Genomic DNA, 22,888 nt, shown 5'->3' on the forward strand with positions numbered 1-22,888 from the left:
GGGCGCGGCCGGCGGGCAGCCCCGGGTCCCCAACGCCCGCTCTCCCGCCCGCCCGCAGCCCAAGATGACAGAGCACGACAAGCGGTGCTGCTGCCTGCGGGAGATCCAGCAGACGGAGGAGAAGTACACGGACACGCTGGGCTCCATCCAGCAGGTGTGCCCGCGTCGCTGCCTTCCCCCGCCCTGTTTCTCTCCGTCTGGTTGTCCCTTTTCCCCTCTGTGTAGCCTCGTCTCGTCTGTCTCTGTTGTTGCCTTCGGCTTTCTCATTTCTCTGTTTCCTTTGGAGCTGCGGAGCCACACGATGCGCGCGTTTAACACACACAGTTCACGGGCCTCAGGCGTATACGCGGGGCTGTGCAGCCGCCACCGCCGTTTAGTTTGAGGACATTCTCATCACCCCCCAAAGAAACCCCATTCTCCTTATCCGTCACCCCCTAGGTCCCCATCCTCCCCCAGCCCCTGGCCACCACTAATCGACTTTCTGTCTCTTTGAATTTGCCTGTTTTGGATATTTTATATAAATGGGATCATACAGTATGTGACCTTTTGTATCTGGCTTTTCTCACTGAGCGTCATGTGAGGCCCATCCATGCTGTAGCGAGTGTCAGAGCGTCACTCCTTTTCACGGCTGAGTAATATTCCACTCTGTGGATGGCCCGCGTTTTGTTACCCAATGGATGTTGAGGTTGTTTCCACTTTCGGCTGTCTGCTGTGAACAGCACGTGCAGGTTTGCTTGTGGACATTCTCCATCTCTGTCTCTTTTCCTGCTGGCCTTTGTTTCCGTGTCTCTGTCTTTCTCTTTTCTCTCTCTCTATATCTCTGTCTCTTTTTCTCTTGGTCTTTCTGTTTGTTGGCTTCTTTTCATGTCTGTCTCCCTGTCCCTGTTTCTCTGGGGACAAAGAAGGAAACACCCTCCCTGTCCAGGGGTCTCACCTTCCTCAATCCTTCTCTCCCCTCCCTGCAGCACTTCATGAAGCCCCTGCAACGGTTTCTCAAACCCGAAGACATAGAGATCATCTTCATCAACATCGAGGTAAGCCGGCCTGTCCCCAGCCCTCCATCCCATCTTGCTTACCTGGTCTCTGATCCCCTCCCCTGGCCCTATCCGTCCCTGGAGTGTGGGGGTTGGGAGTTGGACAACACAGGGCAAGTGGGTAACCCTTCTCCTGAGCCCCAGGCTTCTGCCCAGCCCTTACCCCTCCCTCTGACTAGGACCTGCTTCGTGTGCACACTCACTTCCTAAAGGAGATGAAGGAAGCCCTGGCCACCACCGGGGCACCTACCCTCTACCAGGTCTTCATCAAGTACAAGGAGAGGTGAGGCCATCCTGGACCCCTGAAGGTCACCCTGCCCTGCCCAGGCTGGGCGTTTGAGAGGCCTTGTCTTTAGAGACCGCTGGACAGGGAGGGATTTTCCTTCTTTGCTCATGGGCAAGCAGCTACCCACCTCTGGTTCAATCCCTGGCTTTGCCTTTTGTGAACTGGGTGTGGCTTTGGGAAGTCACTTAATGTCTCTGTGCTTCTGCTTCCATATCTACAGTCAGTGTGGTACAGGACGTACCTCCGTGGGTTGTGGTGAGGACTGAATAAATTGATGCCTAAAGTTCTTAGCACATGGCCTGGCACACAGTATGTGCTCAGCAAGTTTGTTAAATAAATGAACATTGAACAGAGATGATTTGCCAAGTGCCAAGAGCTTTTGGTGCATTATCTCACTTAATGTTATAATAACCCCAAATGGGAAATGCTATTCGCATGCCCATTTTATAGACAGGGAGACGGAGGCTGAGTATCGCCCAGCTGGGAAGAGGTAGGCCGGGACTGATGCCAGAGCTGCCTGACCTTGGTGTCAGCCACCATTACCCGTCTGGCCATGGCTCCCTGTCCTCTTCCCGCAGGTTCCTTGTCTATGGCCGCTACTGCAGCCAGGTGGAGTCGGCCAGCAAGCACCTGGACCGTGTGGCCAACGCCCGGGAGGATGTACAGATGAAGCTGGAGGTGGGGCTGGGCCCATCTGGAGGGCTCTCCTTCCTTCACAGGCCCCAGGGGCAGCAGGGAGGACACTGAGTTGGGGGTGGCATCACTTTCTGCTTCAGCCCAGCCAGGGGTCTTCCCACTGGGGGTCTGGGGTGGGAGTCCTGGAGCAGGAAGAAATAGACTGAAGCACCAAGCCATGACCCCAGCACCAGCTGAACCCCGACTCTAACTGAGCCCTAATGCTGACCCTGAACTGAACTCTGACTGCAAACTGAACCCCAGCGCTGGGCTGAGCCCCAGTCCTGGCTGTGCACCAAGTCTGGGCTGAGCTCCAAATTCACACTGAGCCCTGATCCTTGACTGAACCCCAGTCTGGACCCATGTGTCTAGTGGAAGCATAGGGAGGGCACGGATGACGAGGAGTCACCTGTGTGCACCGTACATCCAGTCTCTGCACAGTGGGGACCCACCAGACCTGTCCCTCTTCCTCTCTCCAGCTCCACTTGGCTGGTGGGCCCTGGACCTTCACCCCAGGCTGCCTTCCAGCTGCATCTTCAACCACCCCTCACCCCATGGCATTCTTGCTTCCTTATTTCCTCAGGGAGATAGTATGCTTCTGGCTCTAGAAAAATCCATACCTGCCTCCACCCCATCTTGCTTACCTGGTTCTTTGATCCCCTAGGAATGTTCTCAGCGAGCAAACAATGGGAGGTTCACCTTGCGGGACCTGCTGATGGTGCCAATGCAGCGAGTGCTCAAGTACCACCTACTTCTCCAGGTGCACAAGTGGGGACCTCCTAGGTCCAGTGATTATGGGCTTGGTATATCTAATCCCTGTGTCGTAGGAGTGGGGGAGGGGCTGGCTTCTGGAGGTTGGACTCTAGGACCCTCTGGGAGGGGTTATTGGGACCATGCCCAAGCCTCCTGGGACAGCAGGAGGAGCTGGAGGGTCAGGCTTGTTTGGAAGGCCCCCCAGGAGGAGAGGACAGGCCCAGGTGATATCTGTCTCCCTGGGTCATGCAGGAGCTGGTGAAACACACGCAGGACGCAATGGAGAAGGAGAATCTGCGGCTGGCCCTGGACGCAATGAGGGTAAGTAGTCACACATGGGGTGACAGTCACATACATTCAGGGCAGTGCTGCACAGTGCCACCCAGGCACACACTCACACCCATGGGCAACACCTCCCCCCACCACAAGGCGACAGGCCTGTATGACAAGTTATTCATAGCATCACCTTTGAGGACACTGATATGCTGTGGACACTCCTGCCTCCCTGGTGGGGGCTGACCCCTATCCCTGGCCAGGTAGGGGGTTGACCTGGGTGGGGGTGCCCAGGCTCACACCTGGCTAACCCCCAGGACCTGGCACAGTGTGTGAATGAGGTCAAGCGGGACAATGAGACCCTGCGGCAGATCACCAACTTCCAGCTGTCCATTGAGAACCTGGTGAGGGGATGAGGCAGGGAGGGCCAGGGGTGTGGCCACGTGGGAAGGGTGGTTGGTGTCCTCCTTGGTGGCCCCTCGCCAGATTCCCTGCCTGCTACCTAGGACCAGTCTCTAGCCCACTATGGCCGGCCCAAGATCGATGGGGAGCTCAAGATCACCTCGGTGGAGCGCCGCTCCAAGATGGACAGGTGGGAGGGCCTTGGCAGGGGCAGGCCCAGGTTCTTAGATTGGAAGGTGGGTGGAGCCAACACAAATATGGGTGGAGCCTTTGCATGGCCTGGGCCAGGTTTCTAAATAGGCATGTGGGTGGGGCCACCTGGAGGGGGCAGGTCTAGATGGACAGGGCAAAGCCCGCATGATTGTTTGTGGGTGGAGCCAAGGCCTGGAACCTACGGGTGAGGTCAAGATGGGCAGGCGGGCCTGGCCAAGTGGGCCACGGAAGAGGGGAAGGGCAGGAGTCCTAGTGGACAGCAGGGCGGGCGGAATGTTGAAGGAATCAGGCAGAGAGCTGGGAGGGCCTGTTGGGAGAAGCCAGACAGAAGCGCCTGACCCAGCTGCTCCCAGGTACGCCTTCCTGCTCGACAAAGCTCTGCTCATCTGCAAGCGCCGAGGGGACTCCTATGACCTCAAGGACTTTGTGAACCTGCACAGCTTCCAGGTTCGAGATGACTCTTCAGGAGAGCGTGACAACAAGAAGGTGGGGTTCTGAGGCCAGAGCTGGAGACCCCATTGCTGAGAAGTCCCAGTGCTTGGGACACTCCACTTGGCCTTTGCAATGCCCGTGTGTGTCTGTCTCAGACGTGAGTGTTTGTGTGTGTGTGTGATTTTAGATTTGTGGATGTGTATTTGGTTCTCCTGGGCAACCCTGTATAGCGGTAAATGCATGGTTCTTCTGGGGGCAGAAAGGCAGTTACTGGCCCCACCGTTTTCCCCTTACAGGGGTAGGGGTTGGTGGGCATGTGAGCCCACCCTCTGCAGGGTGGGTACCTTCATCCTGAACCCTGCTTCTCTGCAGTGGACTCACATGTTTCTCCTGATCGAGGACCAAGGTGCTCAGGGCTATGAGCTGTTCTTCAAGACACGAGAACTGAAGAAGAAGTGGATGGAGCAGTTCGAGATGGCCATGTGAGACCCCCCCCCATCTTTACATCCTCAGAGGGGACTGTCACAGGTGCAGGGAACGAGAGGCGATTCTATGCTCTAGTCTCACATCGGCTTTGACAGTCTGTGGGACTACTCTGAACCTCAGTTTCATCATCTGGGAAATGGGAGGGAGGGCTCAAGGGTGTCTGCCTCCTCAGAATGCCAAGGTTCTGTGCAAGCTTTGGCTACCAGCCTAGAACGCTTTCCTCCTCTTTCTCCTATGCTTCCTTTTTTTGTTCTTCCCCTTGAAGTGAAATTCACATAACAGAATATTAAAGTGTACAATTCAGTGGTATTTAGTATATCACATTCTTGTGCAACCATGACCTCTAGTTCCAAAACATTTTCATCCCCCCCAAAAAGGAGACCCTGCACCCATGAAGCAGTTACTCCCCAAATTCCCCTCCCAGCCTCTGGCAACCACTAATCTGCCTTCTGTCTCCTCCCATGTTCAAAGTATTCACAGTGGCCAAAAGGTGGCAACAACCCAAATGTCCATCAGTGGATGAATGGACACACACAATTTGATATATCCAATGGAATGGTATTCAGCCTTAAAAAGGAAGTACTGATACATCCAAGTTGCAGCATTATGAGCACTTTATTCTTTTTCGTGGCTGAATACTATTCCATTGCATGGCATTATCTTCCCTCTTTAGCTCCAACATCTACCCTGAGAATGCTACAGCCAACGGACATGACTTCCAGATGTTCTCCTTCGAGGAGACCACGTCCTGCAAGGCTTGCCAGATGCTGCTGAGGTGGGAGTCTTGGGAGGATGTGCCTGGGTCCTGGGCTTTGTCAGCACTTGCTCTTTAAAGGGGCTCCTCCAGCCATCAGTCCCCTGGGTTGGGAGCTGGGAGGCTCTCCTTTGATCTTAAGCTTCTCCATCTCTCTCCTGCTCTAAAGAGAACCCAATCCTTCATGTCGTTGGTAATATAACTGGCTATGTTCATCACCACCACTGACTCTCCTTTATCTCACCTCTTGCATGCCAGAGGCACCTTCTATCAGGGCTACCGTTGTCATCGGTGCCGGGCACCTGCACACAAAGAGTGTCTGGGGAGGGTCCCTCCCTGTGGCCGCCATGGGCAAGGTACTAGTGGGAGAGAGGGCAGAGGTGGTCTTGGTTCTGTGTGGAGTATTTCCCATTCTTAACTTTCCTTTTCCCTCCCATAGATTTTGCTGGAACTATGAAGAAGGTAAGACTCCATACTTCTCTCTGTGCCTGGAAACCATGGGAGGTAGTGACATGAGGCTCCAGGAGACCCCAGAAGTGAACATGGCCCTTTGTGGTGCTCAGATAGGGGCTGAGGAGTCCCAAAGCTGGGCATAGGTACCCACACTGGCTTTCTTGGTCTCTCCCTCCAGGACAGGCCGTATCGCCGGGCTCAGGACAAAAGGAGGAATGAGCTGGGTGAGTCAGCATGGGGTGCTGTGTGGGGCAGGAGGAAATCTGGTCTTTGTTTCAGGGATGCTGGCCCAGGGACAGATATCAACAATTATATCAATGATCACATAATGTCCTGCTTATAGAGCATTTTGTTTCTGTCCTAGAAACCTGAAAGGAATTTAAAAATAACTAAGTCAAGTTCTTTACCTGCTTTGCTCAAACACTATGAAGGGAATGTGTGGAACATAGCAATTTGGTTAAGATCCCCTTTCTCTGCCATCTGCCTTTCTTACTCACCGCCTCTGTTTTTTCTTGCTGACAAACTCCTGTAGTCTTAGCCAACTAGGCCAACCTCGATAGTGCTCATCTCCTCTTCTACTGATTTTGCATCACAAAATCTTCTACTATGGTGGTGCCAGCAAAGCGCCTTCCACCTGGAGTATGAGGGAAGGGGGGAGACACAGTGTGGCCAAGCCAGAATTCTGTTTACTCCAATGGCAGGGGGAAAAGGCCGATTCATTCATAAGTCAGTGGTTTTTGTGCAATGACAGCCGTGATGGGTGAACTTTTATTCAGCTTCTGTTGGACCATTTGGAGGCAAATGATAACTAAATAGTTGTGCTTCTTCCTCTCCCAAAAATCACAGGCTGGTAGTGGGAGACAGACTTTGGTTAAGTTGTTACAGTTGTGATAGGTAAATTATAGGGTTTTCTGGAGCATAAAATGGGGGGACCTGATGAATCTGAGCCTTCAGGGAAGGCTTCTCAGAGGAGGAGACATTTAAGTGGACATTTGTGCGATGAAGAGGATTTAGGTGAGAGGGAGGGCAGGAGTGTTCCAGGCAGAGGGAACAACATGTGCAAAGGCTAGGAGGCAGGAGGGCGAAGCATTATGAAAGAAGTGAAAATAGTTTGGTGTGGCCGAGAGAAACAAACCATTTCAGTGTAAAGAGTCAGTGTAAACACTCAGATTTCATGTCTATGTATATTGGTATATCTATATGTATACATATTTCAGCTTTATTTGCAACAGTCAAAACTTAGAAACAACCAAAATGTTCTCATTATAGGAGGAAATACATATGAGTGTGTGTATATGTGTATATATCCAGTATGTGCCCTTACTGCATCTGGCTTCTTTTATTCGGCACAGTATTGGTGAGATTCATTCATGTAGTTGCTTGTAGCAGTAGCTTGTTCTTTTTCGTTGCTGTATAGTATTCCATGGTATGATCATATCACACTCTGATTATCCATTTTATTGGGGACATTGGGTTTGTTGCCAGTTTTTGGCTGTTGTGGACCAAGCTGCTGTGAATACTTTTGTCTGTGATTTTCGGTGGACATGTGTTTTCGTTTCTCTCTCGGGAAATTGCTGGATCACTGGGTAGACATCTGTTTAGTTTTAGTAGATACTGCCAAACAGTTTTCCAAAGTGGATTCCCACCAGCAATGTAGGAGAGTTCCAGGTGCTCCCCCTCCTACCCACCATCCCTTGGTATTGTCAGTCTTTTTAATTTTTGCTATCCTGGTGGGCGGTGAGACTCAGGTTTAAACATCCCTGGGTACCAAGCCCACTGTGGAAAACAGATGGCAGTTTTCCCCCTCCCTTCCAGGGCTGCCGAAGATGGAGGTTTGCCAGGAGTACTATGGGCTTCCTCCGCCCCCGGGAGCCTTTGGACCTTTTCTACGGCTCAACCCTGGAGACATTGTGGAGCTCACCAAGGCCGAGGCTGAACAGAACTGGTGGGAGGTACAGGCTGTGGCTGTGGGAGTGATGGAGAAGCACCCCAGTGTGGGGCCGTGGGTGTAGGTGACCCTGGGAAGTGGGGCTATGGCCTCATTGGTCTCTGGTCTGGAGGAGGTGCCTGGGAAGGGCGGTGCAGCCCCCGATTTCTGGGGCTGGCCTGGCCCTTCTGAGCTGGCTGACTTCCCAGGAAGCTGATACTGCTTGGCACATCTTTGGGTCATCCAGGTCACAGAGACAGATGGACGGGCGGAGATGCCATGAAGTACGAAGATGGACACACATGCGAGCAGATGCCTGTAACCTTTCTCATGTTTTTCCCTCCTGGCGTTTTAGGGCAGGAATACAGCTACCAACGAAGTTGGCTGGTTTCCCTGTGACAGGGTCAAGCCCTACGTGCATGTGAGTGCCTCAGGCTGCACGGAGCGAGGGCAGGGGCGTCCAAGGGGCTTCTGAGAGAGCAGACAGGCTTGGGGAGACCCTGAGATAGAGCCGGGCTGCCCGTCATGGCAGGTCACTCTCCAGCTCAAGGCTCTGCTGACCTGTCCCCATTAAGCACCCACTCCCCAGCCCCCTCCCCAGCCCCTGGCACCCACCATCTACTTTCTGTCTCTATCCATCTGACTCCTCTTGGGACCTCCTGTGAGTGCAGTCACATAGCATCCATCCTTCTGTGACTGGCACCTTTCCCTTAGTATGATGTTTTACAGGTTCATCCATGTTGTAGCACATGTCAGAATTTCCTTCCTTTTTAAGGCTAAATAATTTCCCATTGTCTGAAGGACCACACTTTGTTTATTCATTCATTTGTGGATAGACACTTGGGTTGCTTCCACCTTTTGTCTACTGAATAACTCTGCTGTGGACATGGGTGGACAAATAGCTATCCGAGTCCCTCTTTTCAATTCTTTGGACCTGAGGTGGTAGAAATGCACCCTTTTACATTTATTTGGATCAGGGATTGGCAAACTTTTCCTGAAACTAGACAGTAAACACGTTCTGCTTCACTCTTTTGTGACCCCTCCACTCCTCCACAGGTGCCAGAGCAGCCAGAGATGACCTGTAAATGAGGAGCAGGACCATGTTTCAATAACACTGAATTTATGGACCCTGACTTAGGAATTTCATATTGTCTTCATGTGCCAGGAAATATTAGGCTCTTAAAAATTTTTGTCAACCATTAAAAAAAAGTAAAAACCTTTCTTAGCTTGAGGTCATGCTAAAATGGGTATCTGGACAATCCTTGATTTGTTTGATAGGGGACCAGCCTCTCCCATTAGATTTTGGGACTGTCTTCCCAGTGGACAGCACAGTGCTTGGCACATGATAGGCACTCAGTAAACGACAGTGGAATGAATGAATGGATGAATGAACAAAGTGCCCTGCACTCTGTTGCCAAACTGGGCTCTTTGCCCTAAGTCTCGGTCTCTGTGTCCCTAGGGCCCCCCTCAGGACCTGTCCGTCCATCTCTGGTGAGTAGAACCACCTTTCTTACTTTCAAGTTGGGGTCCCTCTGGGGTGGGTGCCTGAGCTGGACATGGGAGGGGCTTCCAAACCAGTCAGTTATCCATTCTTTGAACCCTGGGCATTGATGGTGGGGTCCAGCCCAGCATCGAAAGCTGCTGAGGAGAGAGCGGAGAAAGGAGGATCCCAAACTTTAGGAGCTTATGGTGTCCTGGCAGGAAAATGATGGTGGTGATGGTAATGGTGGTCCCTATTTTTTGGGAACACCTACTGCGTATAGAGCAGTGAGGGATAAAGGTTTACAGTGTTGCTTTTGGAGCCCACTGATCTGGGTTCAAACCCTGACTCCAATGTTTCCCAGCTATGTGACCTTGGGCTAGTAAGTCAGCTGCTCTGCTTCAGCTTTCCTCTCTGGAAAATGGATTAATACCAACCTTTACTTCATAGGGTTGTCATGAGGCTTCACAACTGGCGCACAATAAGCACTCTATTATCTGTTATTACCATTAGCTATTATTATCACATTTCATCAATCCTAAAGTGTCCATTCACCTCCACACATCTTAACATCTTTTACAATCAGTGGAGTCTCAGTCTTTGCCTTATTTTATGGGTAGTGACTTTTATTTTGTAATGGCCCATAAAATAACGGTGCGTGTTATAATCGTTGGCATCTTAGACTTGACGTAACAACAGTGTTATCTTTATGACCATGTGTCAGCACATTTAATTCTCGCAATGGCCCTTTGAAGTAGGTGCTATTCTTAACTCCCTTTTTGCAGAGGAGGAAACGGAGTCTCAGGGAGGAGAAGTGATTTGTTCAATGTCACACAGTGAGGAAGTGACAGAGATGGGATTCTACCCAAGTTGGCCTGACTCCACAGCCTGACTTGACTACCTCTTGAAAGTCTTAATAACGCAACGGGTATTTAATGCCCTTGTTTCACAGATGAGGTGCTTCAACTGCATTATCCTCATTTGTCAAAAATGTTCCTCTGTGGTGGGTGGGCTTATCACCCTCTTTTTAGGAGAGGAAATTGGGGTTCAGAGTGAAAAAATTGGTTCCTGAGGTCACAGAGCAGCTAAGTGGTAAAGCCAGGATTCAGACCAAAGCCTCTCCAGATTGTGCTCACTCTGCCCTCCCCAGCCGGGAAGTGGTCACCAGGGCCAAAAACGGGGTGAGGAGAGTGAGGCACTCACTGTGGGTGCAGAACTTAAGGGGGTGCCAAAAAACTCAGACATTGAGATCCACAACATTTTAATGCAATGTTTGAAAAATTCAAAAGCAAGGCAAGGCAAAAATATCCATGATGTGCAAAACATCAAAATTGTAAATAAAGACAGGATATGACAGGGCTGGGTGTAGGAAAAGGTGAATTGTGTTGAATCAGGAAAGTGCAGAATCAGACCTTGTCTTTATTTGAAATTTTAACATTTTAATCATCATGGTTATCTTTGCATTCATTTAAAAAAATACATACTTTCATTGATTTTAGAGAGAGAGGAAGAGGAGGGAGAGAGAGAAACATTGATGTGAGAGAAAAACACCTGTCAGTTGCCTTCCTCATGCCCCCCAACTGGGGACAGAACGCGTGGCCTGGGCATGTGTCGACCAGGTGAACTTCCGGCGCCCAGGACTGTGCAGCCAGCCGAGCCATACCAGCCAGCGCTGCATTCGTTTAAAGGCTTTTATTTATTGTGTGATTTTAGAGAGAGAAACATTGATTGTTGTTCCACTTATTTAAGCATTCATTGGGTGCTTCTTGTATGTCTTGACCTGGACTTGAACTTGCAGCCCTGGTGCATGGGGACGACAGTGCTCTAACCAATTGAGCTACCTGGCTAGGGTCGCATTCATTTTTAAAATTGAGGTGAAATTCGCATAACATACAATTAACCATTTGAAGTGTAATTTATATTAATGTTTACATTTATATTACATATTTATATATCATCTATAATTACATGTTATCTATAATTAATACATACTTATGTTATATATTTACATTTATAGCATATATTAATGTTCATGTTTATATGTCATCTATAATTACATACCTGTAATTAACACTTGGTACCTATTCACATTGATAGCATAAATATATACATATTCACATTTCTATATTATTTATAATTATATATAATCTATAAATATATTTGTCACATATTTACATTCACAACATAAAAATATTCATATTGAGAATTATATTCAGTGGCATTTAGTACATTCACAGTGATGTGCACCATTATCTCTTTCTTGCTCGAAAACATCTTCATTACCCAAAAAAGAAACCCCATCCACATTAGCAGTCACCCCCAGCCCCTTCCCCAGCCCCTGGCAACCACTAGCCCACTTCCTGTCTCTGGATTTGCCTGTCTGGACATTGCACATAAATGGAATCGCACACGGTGTGGCCTTTGGTGTCTGCTTCTCTCGCTGAGCGTCATGTGTTCGAGGTTCACCCATGTTGCCGTGAGAGTCAGAACTTTGCTCCTTTTTATGGCTGCTTTTGTTGTCCTCTTGATTTTTAAAAACATTACATCAAAATACTACTTTTTCAAATTAAGTTCATTGGAGTGACCTTGGTTAGTAACACGATCTAAGTTCCAAGCGTGCAGTTCTGTAATACAGTGTCTGCATGTCGCATTTTGTGCTCACCACCCAAAGTCTAGTCCCCTCGTCAGCAGGCAGTCCATCCTCTTGCCCCCTCCCGCCCCTTCCCCCTGGTAACCACCATCCTGTTGACTGTGTCTATGAGTTTGTTTTGTTTGTTTATTTGTTGCTTTCTGTTTCATGTTCCACCTATGAGTGAAATCAGATGGTTCTTGACCTTTTCCATCTGACTAATTTCCCTCAGCATGGTCCTCCCAGGGTCCATCCATGTTGTCGCAAACGGCAGCATGTCGTCTTTCCTTATGGCTGAGTAGTGTTGCAGTGTGTATGGACCACATCTTCCATCCAATCATCCACCAATGGACATGCCTTGTTCCCATGTCTTCACCAGTGTGAATGATGCTTCAGTGAACATAGGGGTACCTATCTTTACGAATACCTTTCCAAACTTTTTGGATCGATACCCAGAAGAGGGGCTGCTGGGTCATATGGCAGCTCTATTCTTAATTTTTTGAGGAGCCTCCGTACTGTTTTCCATAGTGGCTCTGCCAGTTTACATGCCCTCCAGCAGTGAATGAGGGTTCCTTTTCCCACAACCTCTCCAACACTTATATTTGTCTTGTAGACAACAGCCATTCTAAGGTGGTATCATGAGGTGGTATCTCATGTAGTTTTGATTTGCATTTTCCTAATAGCTGATGAAGTTGAACGTCTTTTCAAAGATCTGTTGGCCATTTGTATGTCTTCTTGGGAGAAGTGTCCAAGGTCATCTGCCCATTTTAAAAATAGGATTGTTTTGTTTTGTTTAAATTTTTAAAATAATTTTCTTACCCTAGGTGTTGGCAAGAACCAAGTGGGAATTGTTTGTTTTTTTGTTATTGAGTTGTATGAATTCTTCATGTATTTTGGCTATTAGTCCCTTATCAGAGATACTGTTTGCAAAAATCTTCTCCCATTCGGTTGTTTGCCTGTTTTGTTGGTGGTTCCTTTTGCTGTCCAGACACTTTTTGGTTTGATATAGTCCCATTCATTTATTTTTGCTCTGACTTCCCTTCCCTTTAGGGTCAAGTTCATAAAATCCTCCAGACCGAGGCCCATTAAATTTAGTAGCTGTGTTTTCTTCTTTGTGTTTTATTGTTTTAGGTCTTATATTTAAGTCTTTAATCCATTTTGAGTTAATTTTTGTGTATGGTGTCCACCAGCAGTCTAGTTTTATTCTTTGCCCATGGCTTTTCAGTTTGCCCAGCATCATTACTGAAGTGGCTTTCCTTTCTCCATTATATGTGTTTGGCTCCTTTGTTGAAAATCAGTTGCCCATATACATGTGGGTTTATTTCTGGGCTCTCGGTTTTGTTCCGTTGGTTTGTGTGTCTGTTTTTCTGCCAGTACCACACTGTTTTGATTATTGTAGCTTTGGAGTAGACTTGAATTCAGGGAGGCTGATACTTCTGGCTTTGTTCTTTTTTCTCGGGATTGCTTTGGCTATTTGGGGTCTTTTGTGGTTCTATACAAGTTTGGTAATGTTTTGTTCTATTTCTTTGAAAAATACCATTGAGATTTTTATGAGGATTACGTTAAAACTCTATACTGCTTTGAGTAATATGGCCATTTGAACTGTTGATTCTCCCAATCCATGAACATGGTGTATCTTTGTGGCTTCAATTTCTTTTAACCATGTGAAGTACTACTTATTTGTCATTATTTATCTTGATGGCTGAATTTTTTGTTGTTGTTTTAAATCCTCATCTGAGGATATTTTTTTGGTCATTGATTTTTAGAGAGAGAGGAAGGGACGGGGGAAGGAGGGAGAGAGAGAGAGAGGGAGGGCTGAATTTTTGGCACCCTCATTTAAATTTCTCACTTCTGGACTCTGGCCACTTCCTCCTTGGGAATTCTGTTGGTGTCTAAGGGCTGTTGGACTCAGACTGTCACCATCTTAAAAAAAGTCACAAGGGTTCAGAGAAAAAGTGACCAGGCATGGGAGCTGTGCAGACCTCTCTCCTTGGTGTGTCTTGGCAGGTACGCTGGCCCCATGGAGCGTGCTGGAGCAGAAAGCATCCTCACCAACCGCTCGGATGGGACATTCTTGGTGCGGCAGAGGGTGAAGGACGCAGCGGAATTTGCCATCAGCATTAAGTAAGCCCCCCCCTTTCTGACCCATCTCCCCTGGTGACCTGGGTGGTGCAGGTGCCTGGGAGGAAGGGAGTGTACAGTCATGATGGCCCCCTTATTCAACCCCTGGAGTCCTGAGTGTTTAAAAAAAACCTTAATTTCCTTTAAATGACTGACAACCCACAAGAAAGAGACATGTTTCTTAGGGAGGCTCCAAAAGGCATTTAGGAGGAGGTAGACCGTCACCTGAACCGGAATCTCCCAGACCCTGCCTCTCCTGCTTGTCTGTTTGCTGAGTGCAGCTTTTAGCTCATGATGATTCATTTCCTAGTAGGTTTTGTAATTTTGTCTTACGATCTTAAATGGGGCTTCCTCTATGGGAGTCTTTTGCTGCCTGGGTCTCCAGAGATTTTGCATTTGTTTCTGTGGGATTCCTGAACAGGTTAAATTTTTTAGGTTAATGCCTTAGCTTCCCAGACTACACAGCTAGATTAAGTTCAAACTCCTAATAATGGAAAAAAGAAATGGAACAAGATTGCTAAGACACTCAAAATAGAGTTGGGAGGTCCTTAGGGAAGCGGGGTCTCTGCAGGTTTTGCCTCATTTCTCAGAGCTGCTACTAAGCTGCTAACCCTTGCCAGACTCAGCTCAAGGCTGAGCCATAGACCTTCTGGAACAGCAACTGCTGCCTGGACACATTTGGACCTAACTGCCTCCTTATAGTTGTCACCCCCCCTCTGTTGCATATTTAAACAAATGAAGTTCTGGTAACTTAGCCGGCAGTTCTTCTTTTGCGGGAAAGAATTACACGTGGGGGTTTTTGCCTTTACAGACCCTGCCTTTCTTTGTTCCTCCCTGGAGCACAATTTTGGTTGATACCTGAATAACCTGTGTCTCCGGGGCTGCAACTTTTTGCTCAAATAAATGCCTTTTGTTCTTTATTACAGCCTGAACCTCTCCTTGGTTGAGGGCAGGCTGAGGTTATGAATTTGCAAGGGTGACTTTCTGTTTTCGGGCTGAAGCAGACAAGCTTTTCATTGTCCCGCCGTGCTGACGGGTGGCGGTTTCCTAGCCCACCTCTTTTCCCGCAGGCGAGGCTTTTTGGCAGTCCGGCCGGCCAGCCTCTCACCCGGCCAGTCGGGGCGGGTCTCAGGCCAGCTCTCCACCTCCAGGGACTCTGTGATCACCCAGACATAAGCCTCTTGGTTCCCAAGCTCAGCAAACTCCTTAGGGTAGCAGTTCATGCTTACTGCTTAGTTTTCAGTTCTGTCCTCAGTTTTGGCATCTGGGCATTTCCTTTGTTTGGAGAACTCAGCACTTTTCTCCCCAGCATTTCTAGGGGTTTTCTGTAGGAGGAGGAGGTTTGGTTTTCTAGTTCTCCATACTGGCCGAAGTGGCTATCTCTTCCCTGTCCCTGCGCTGTGGTAAGTTAGACAGTGTAGGTCTCGTCCTATCTCCTCTAGATCAGCGGTTTTCAGCATGTCAACTAGTTGCTAAAATTCTGCAGTGCACCAGAATATGTGTTTTTGCCAATCTTACCAAAAAATAGGTATGATTTGGATTCATTGACACCGGACCACTGTTGCTGTGTTTGCTGTTGTCATTTTTTATTTTTTATTTTTGACAACCTAAGGGAAAAGAGGTCAGTGCCCTTGGCTAAATAGTCAGGTATTGCATGTTTTAAAAATTCTTGTGGCTCACCAGTGTGCCTGCTGCAGCACACAAGTTGAAAAACACTGTTCTAGAACATTCCTTTCTTTGCAAGGTCTCTCTGACTTCTCAACAACCCTGTGAGTCCAGAAAGATGACTCCTATTATCTTAGGGAGATCTGAAGACTTAGAGGAAGAAATGAAGGCTTAGAGTAGAAAAGGCCCCAGGAAAGAAACCCAGTTGGGAGAGCAGGAGGCAGCTTCAGTCCTTGGGCTCCAGTGGTCACCCCCTCCCTGAAGTAGCCAAGCCTTTTCCATGATTGGGGGTATATCCTGGGGCTGAGCCTTGGCTGAGTATGGGCCTGGATCCCCAGCCTCAGGGCTCAATGACCATCTCGCCCTCTCTCTTACTGCTTCCAGGTATAATGTTGAGGTCAAGCACATTAAAATCATGACGGCAGAAGGACTGTACCGGATTACAGAAAAGAAGGCTTTCCGGGGGCTGACGGTAAGGGCCAACCTTCCCCTGACTTCAGCCATGTTATAGATAGGACTCCAGTTAATCCCCTCAGCTCACTCTCTGAGTACCCATTTCACAGATGGGTGAAACTGATGTTTAGATCTCATCTAGTGTCACAGAAGAGCAGAGTCCTATTTCTGTCAGACTTTAAGATTTAGCTCTGCTTAATCTGTTTCATGATTATCTGACTGAGAATTCAAATACTTTTCAAGTTGTTTTGTTTCTATTTGGAGTCCTGTAATTTCGGATTGTCTTTTAGGCATTTTAAGCCCATTGGTCTAAGGCACATGGATCATACCCATGGTCTGTGGATTCTCCAAATCAACAAAATCCAGAATCTTGCACATACCTGTATTTTTGGGGGTATCTCAGATTTCACTTGATCCTCACAAGGAGACTTAACTTCCCCAAAGGTTAGGGATTGTTAATTTATTCCACAAATCTTTTTCTCCCCCTAACTTTTTATTCTTAAACACCCCCTCCCCCATTTTTTATTTCTGAAAAAATTTCTGAAAAGTTACTGGAAAAATGTAATGGACATCTGTAAACCTTTCGCCTAGATTGATTAATTATTAATACTCTGTTGTTTTAAATTTCTCTCTCTACACACTCACACATTTATTCTGCACTTTACTTAAGAGTAACTTGGCCTTGGCTGGTGTGGCTCAGTTGGTTGGAGCATTGTCCTGTACACCAAAAGGCTGCAGGTTCAATTCTGCTCAGGGCACATACCCAGGTTGTGGGTTCCATCCCCAGACTGGGTCCATACGGGAGGCAACTGATCAAAGTTTCTCTCTCTTGAGCGCTCTCCGTCTTCCCTCCTCTCTCTCTAAAATCGATATGAATTGACCAACAAAATAAGACCCAAAGCATGGAGGCATGGAACAGACTGACATACCTCGGTGTGGGGGTTGGGGGGGCGAGAAGAGATAAACCAAAGAACTTACATACTTACATGCATAGACAATATATGCATGGACACAGACAATAGGGTGGTGAAGGTCTGGGACGAGGGGTAAAGGTCAGGGAAAATGGGGAACATGTGTGTACTGTCAACAATAAAAATATATATGTTAAAGAAAACTTCTCCTTGGAGAAGAATTAAAAAAAAAATAAAAAGAAAGAGGAACAACTTGCAGATATCAAGTTTCTTCACCTATATATAAATACTTCAGCATGAGTGCCCAAAGAGCCAAGACACTCTCAGGCCTCACCACACTATTATTATCACTCTCAGATAGTTGAACATTGATGCAAGATTACCTAGTATACATTCCATTTTCTAAACTCCTTGATTACTCTGGTTATATCTTTTATAGCTGTTTTCTCCCCAAGATATACTCAGGGATTACACATTGCATTCAGTTTTTATCTCCTTAGTCTCATTTAGTTTGCAATAGTTCTCTAGTCTTTTATTTTTTTGGTCTTTCAAGATACTCGTGTCAACCTGTGGTCATCGGTGCCAATTCAGTACCAACGGGAATCCGCAGTTTGGGGTGTGGTGAAGTAGGAAACTTTATCCTTGCAAAATAATTGTGACACAGCACAGCCGGGAGGCAGCCCTGGGGCCAAGCTGCCCCTGGTCAGGCCCCTCTCCAGCTAGACAGCTCTGTTCTGCTCCAAGTCAGTCTTCAGTGTTTTAGCTTAGCCAGGTAGAAGCAGTCTTCAGTGGAAAGGGAAAGTGTGCTCCCAGTGCCAGAGGGGAGCTGGCTTTTATAGACAGAAGTCCCCACCCCTGGTCCCCGATTAGTCTGTCCTCATGTAAATTGGTCCTCATGTAAGTTTGGCCCAAAAGCACTTTCCTGTTTGGTTAGAATAGACCTGCTCTGGTTGGTTGGAGCTGTGCAGCTCTGGTTGGATGGGGAAAGCCTCAGTTCTACTGGTTGAAATAGGATTCTAGGATCTCTTTTATAAGGGCTGGCTCAGGGGCCAGAAACACAGTGCAGGCAGGAAGTGCCGTGCAGAGGCAAGTAGTTAAGTGCAGGCTTCTCCCCGAAGTGCAGTTTGCATGAGAGGCCCCTGTGTAGAAATGGCTGCTAGGCTCTGGGTGTTTTGTTGTTGTTGTTGTTTTTAATTTGAGCCTAGTTAGCCACCAGGAGTCCTTCTTAGTAGGAATCTTCATTCTCAGGGTCCACATTGGCAACTTTGGAGTCTAGAACTCTAAAATGCAAACTTTTTGTTTTACAGAATGTCCCTTAGTTATGATTTTTCTGCTTGTTTACTTATTAGAATCAGCTTGAGCATTTATGTAATAAATACTCATAAGTGTAATAAATCTGGGATTTGAATTCAGATAAGTCATATTTCAGAAGCAGCTCTTAGCTGCTATATTCCATTGCTTCCCCTGGGGCTGAATTCTGCGTCCCCTTTTTTTCCAGTTATGGGAATCTGGACAAGGAACTTGGCTTTTCTGTGACTCAGTTTCTCCATCTATAAAACAGGGGTACCATGAACATGTTCACCTCTCAGGACTATTAGGAGGTTTTGATAATGTGGTTACACTCTGGCCAGCACATATTAGGTACTTAATAGCATTTATTATTATAATTGTAAAAATAAGGCTCCTGGCACCCACAGAGGGGTTGGGTTTCAATTTGGTGAGCTCATCATTAGACAAGTTGATTATTGTGTAAGTGTGTCATGACGCAAATTGGTTATTAGAGGAACTGGCTTTAGGCAGTGTGGTCTCTTCACATAAAATGGCTCTGGCTGTGCAGAAATGGAATGAGCTTCCCATCATGGGACACATTCAAGGAATCACTTGCCAGGGAGGCCCTGCTTCACGTTGGATGTGGCTCCTTCCAGGTCTGCCCCCTCAGGGGTTGGCCTGCTGGGATAGCATCTGTTCTGCTGTCCCCCTTCTAGGAGCTGGTGGAGTTTTACCAGCAGAACTCCCTAAAGGATTGCTTCAAGTCGCTGGACACCACCCTGCAGTTTCCCTTCAAGGAGCCAGAGAGGAGAGCCATCAGCAAACCAGCAGGTAGGACATCTCAGACGGGGCCTGCAGCTCCAGCTCCTTCCCATTGTGGAGAGAAAGCTTGGGAATATCATGGATATTGCTTCCAGTGGGCATGGAGAGGTCATATCTGTGAATCAACAGACATCCTTCCTACCCCTTTCTGTCCCCCTGCTCTTGAGTGGTTTGCATACTCATTTGCTTGTGTGGAAGATGGGTCAGGGGTTTTTTTGTATTGGGGAAGATAAGGACACCGGGAACCAGAAGCGTCCTTACTTGTACCTTTTAAGCCTATATTTTTGTAACAATATCAAGGATTAATTAGTATCTACAGCCTTCTCCTATAAAAAGGCAAGTCCTTGAGTGCACTTTAGCTTCCCCTTTCCTTTGCATCTCTCACCCATTGGATTTGTTGAAATTATCTGGAATGTTGGATATAGTTTGCTACAATTTAAAATAATTATGACATATATTTTAGAAACCTTTTCATAACAATTGCATTTAACTTGCAAATACAGTATTAAGAACTGTTTAGACTATATTTCTTGTGCTCCATGTATTTCTTTATTTTTAAAATTTCTTATTTTGGTCCAAATTTTGTTTTTCTGGGATGCATTCTGAAGTATGTTTTTCAGAAAAGTCATGTGGTTTGTATAGTGTCTGAATTTTTTATGTCCAAAAAAAATTTTTAAGAGATATTTAGTTATTATTTAACTGTTTAGTTATTATTAAACTGTTTTATTACTGAAAAGGCAAAAGCAACATAACATGACTCCAAGACAAAAACTGTTTCTATTCACATCATCAAGTCAAATAAATGCTTTTATCTGCCTGCATGTTACTAATTTGTACTGATGTAGACATGGATGTTCAATCTTAGCATATTCGTAGAAATATTACAAGTTAATTACAGTATCGCTTATATTGTACTATGAAAAGTTTTCTTTGTCTCCTCCCACCCACCCAGATAAGATAATGGGCTTATCTTTCTCCCATTTCCTCTTTTTCTACCCTTGGTCCTTCTTATAATAGTTAATATTTAACAGCTTAGAATGTATTTTTCCGCATCATTTCTGTTTCTTTTACTATAAATATATACAAACCATTTTTTAAAATTATAAATGGTATTATTTTCTAAATTTGGATGGTGGTTGGACCGCAAGGATGATTTCGGGAGTACAACTGCGGTCGCCTTCGAGCACAGGGCAGCTAACACTCTGTATGAAGAAGCGTTAAAGGACCCTTCATCCTGGCGTTACCCTCCTCAGAGCATTATCCTCCCACTGACCCTGCACAGTGGGCTGGGGTCTGCCCCAGACCCTTTTACCACCTCTGCTTTCCCCTCTACAGCAGGAAGCACCAAATATTTTGGCACAGCCAAAGTTCGCTACGACTTCTGCGCCAGGGATCGATCAGAGCTGAACCTCAAGGAGGGTGACATTGTCAAGATCCTTAACAAGAAGGGGCAACAAGGCTGGTGGCGAGGGGAGATCTATGGCCGGGTGAGTCAGGGCGGAGCTTGGCATCTCAGGCATCCTGGCCACAGTAAAGCTGTATCAGAATTGTGGGCTGGAGAATGTGGGGAATGGCTCATGTGGAGGTCTTCCCTGGTTAAGGGGAGGGAGGGACATAGAGGTTTCATTCATTGATGCATCTTGCATTTATTTATTGAGCGCCTACTATGTGCCAGGCATTCTGCTGGGTGCTGAGGAGACAAAAATGAGGACAGTATAATCACTGCCGTCATGAAACTTATAGCCTAGTGAAGAGAGCAAACCTGTAACTAAGCAGTTACAATGCCGAGTGGTGAAAATTGTGATGGGGAATCACAGGGCAGCACGAGCGTCCCAGGGGATCCCTGACCCACCCTGGGTCGGGGCAGCTTACAGAAGCCAAAGCTGACCCATGAGGGGTTTGTGTCTTATCTTGTTCACTGTAGTATCAGCAGTGTCTGGAAGAGTGCCTGGCACACAGTAGGTGCTCAGTCAATATTGAATGCCTGAAGAGGCAGAGCTGGCTTAATCACTTTTTCCTTTTGCACTTTTTTGCCTGCCCGAATTCACACTGTCAGGAGGGACCTCCAGATTTCTCAAAAAAGTTTGTTTCTGCCTGGTTTTTATTTTTGTTTTACCAAAGCAAAGAGTCTTCTTTATTTCATCTGTGGATGAGTTCCTAGCCTCTACAGTACTGCTTCGCTTATAATGGTTTCTCAGAAATGTTGAATCAAGACAAAGAGTGGGCTAGGGGCTTACATTCTACTGAGGGGAAGTGTAAGTGAAAAAGTGACCTGGATAATTGCTTAGGTGAAGACTTTGGTTAAGAATCATGGAGGGTAAACATTAGTGTGCAGTAAAGACAATTAGGATTTGAGAGAGACTTTTGGGGTGTTTAGGAATGTCAGAGCTGTAAAGCATTTATCTGTCATCCATCCTTCCCCTCATCTATCCATCCATGCATCCATCCATCATTTCATCCATCCATCCATCCATCCATCCATCCATCCATCCATCCATCCATCCATCCATCCATCCGTCATTCCATCCATGCATCCATCTATGCATCCATCTTTGCATCCATTCCATCCATCATTCCATCCATCCGTCCATCCATCCATCCATCCGTCCGTCCGTCCGTCTATCCATCCGTCCATCCATCCATCCATCCATCCATCCATCCATCCATCCATCCATCCATCCATCCATGCATCCTTTCAACAAATATTCTTTAAGTATGTACTGTGTGCCAGGAACTATTCTAGGCTCTTGGCACTTGGTGGTGAGTAAGACACAGAAATCCCTGCCTTGTGGAGCTCATATTATAGTGTGTTTGTGTGTGCGTTGGGGGGGAGACTGAAAACAAGCCCATAAATAATAACGTATACAATCAATTAGATGGCGATAAGTGCCATGAAGAAACTAAAGTGGAAAAAGGGCTTTGCAATACTAAATAGGACAGCAGGAAGTCCTTCCTGATAAGGTGATGTGTGAGTAGAGAAGAGTGGGAGGTGGGGGGTCTGCTGTTGTGTATATCTAAGGGGTATATTTTCTGGGGTGGCAGGTATGGCAGGTGCAAAGGCCCTGAGGTGGGAAGAAACCTGCCTGGTCTGTCGAGGAGCAGCGGGAGGAGCAGTGTAGAGGCTGCCCTGACCCCTTCCTCATCTCTTTCCAGGTTGGCTGGTTTCCCTCTAACTATGTGGAGGAAGATTATTCCGAATACTGCTGAGCTCCGGCACACTGGCAGGGAGACAAGAAACTGCAGGCTGTGGGCCGAGGATGGGCAGGCTGCGCGGCCTGGGGCTGTGACAGGTCCCGGTGGGCTGAAAATCCGAGATGGACTATGGAGGGCCTGCATCCAGTTGACAGGGCTTCTGGGGTGATGCCCTGCCATGGTTAATTTATAACACACTGATTTCCCCTTGGGTTTCCTCAGGAAGGTGGGGCTCAAGGCAACTGCTTTGAATAAAATGATGAATGGAGGGACTGGTGTTCAGAGGCCCTGGAGGGGAGAAAGGGAAAGGGCCGCCGGGGCGCAGGCCCCCCCCCCCCAAACCCAACCTTCCAGCTTTATCACCTTTCTCCGCCTTTTAAAGTCAGACCTGAAGAAGGACCTGAACCCCCAGTTAGCAGGAAAGAATTTTACTCCCACAGACTCTGGGTCACAAAATGTAACTGTCATTGCCTTTTCCGCGATAGAACTTAATTACTATTCGGAGCCCCTCTAATCCTGCTGAGCGGTAGACACTTCGTCTCAGCTGAGCGTGGGTCTCCTTAGTCTTCCCCAGGGTCATGCTGACATTCCAGGGGCTTTGGCTGGGACCCGGTGGTTATCTTCCGTCACCCTGCCACCTGCTGAGGTGTCGCCTGTG

General features: G+C 47.3%; 1 protein-coding gene across 2 annotated transcripts in view; it reads left to right on the top strand.

The window, feature by feature from the left end:
- VAV1 (vav guanine nucleotide exchange factor 1) overlaps window positions 1-22,501 on the top strand; it is a 53,072-nt gene extending 30,571 nt beyond the window's left edge. Inside the window, exons 6-27 of one of the 2 annotated variants that reach the window (XM_081135048.1) lie at window positions 59-154; window positions 966-1,034; window positions 1,214-1,317; window positions 1,899-1,998; window positions 2,660-2,755; window positions 3,001-3,069; window positions 3,339-3,425; window positions 3,528-3,613; window positions 3,990-4,122; window positions 4,441-4,550; window positions 5,228-5,329; window positions 5,567-5,664; window positions 5,748-5,770; window positions 5,940-5,985; window positions 7,577-7,713; window positions 8,044-8,109; window positions 9,148-9,179; window positions 13,805-13,921; window positions 15,968-16,055; window positions 18,933-19,047; window positions 20,374-20,525; window positions 22,192-22,501. In XM_081135048.1, coding sequence (XP_080991174.1) covers window positions 59-154; window positions 966-1,034; window positions 1,214-1,317; window positions 1,899-1,998; window positions 2,660-2,755; window positions 3,001-3,069; window positions 3,339-3,425; window positions 3,528-3,613; window positions 3,990-4,122; window positions 4,441-4,550; window positions 5,228-5,329; window positions 5,567-5,664; window positions 5,748-5,770; window positions 5,940-5,985; window positions 7,577-7,713; window positions 8,044-8,109; window positions 9,148-9,179; window positions 13,805-13,921; window positions 15,968-16,055; window positions 18,933-19,047; window positions 20,374-20,525; window positions 22,192-22,245 — 1,980 coding nt within the window. In that variant the 3' untranslated portion in view covers window positions 22,246-22,501. The remainder of the gene's footprint in view (window positions 1-58; window positions 155-965; window positions 1,035-1,213; window positions 1,318-1,898; window positions 1,999-2,659; window positions 2,756-3,000; window positions 3,070-3,338; window positions 3,426-3,527; window positions 3,614-3,989; window positions 4,123-4,440; window positions 4,551-5,227; window positions 5,330-5,566; window positions 5,665-5,747; window positions 5,771-5,939; window positions 5,986-7,576; window positions 7,714-8,043; window positions 8,110-9,147; window positions 9,180-13,804; window positions 13,922-15,967; window positions 16,056-18,932; window positions 19,048-20,373; window positions 20,526-22,191) is intronic. The other variant, XM_081135049.1, reaches the window with a different exon arrangement.
- Window positions 22,502-22,888: the final 387 nt, after the last annotated feature.

Source organism: Miniopterus schreibersii, assembly GCF_964146895.1.
Source record: "Miniopterus schreibersii genome assembly, chromosome: 4".
In the NCBI taxonomy this organism is placed as follows: Eukaryota; Metazoa; Chordata; class Mammalia; order Chiroptera; family Miniopteridae; genus Miniopterus; species Miniopterus schreibersii.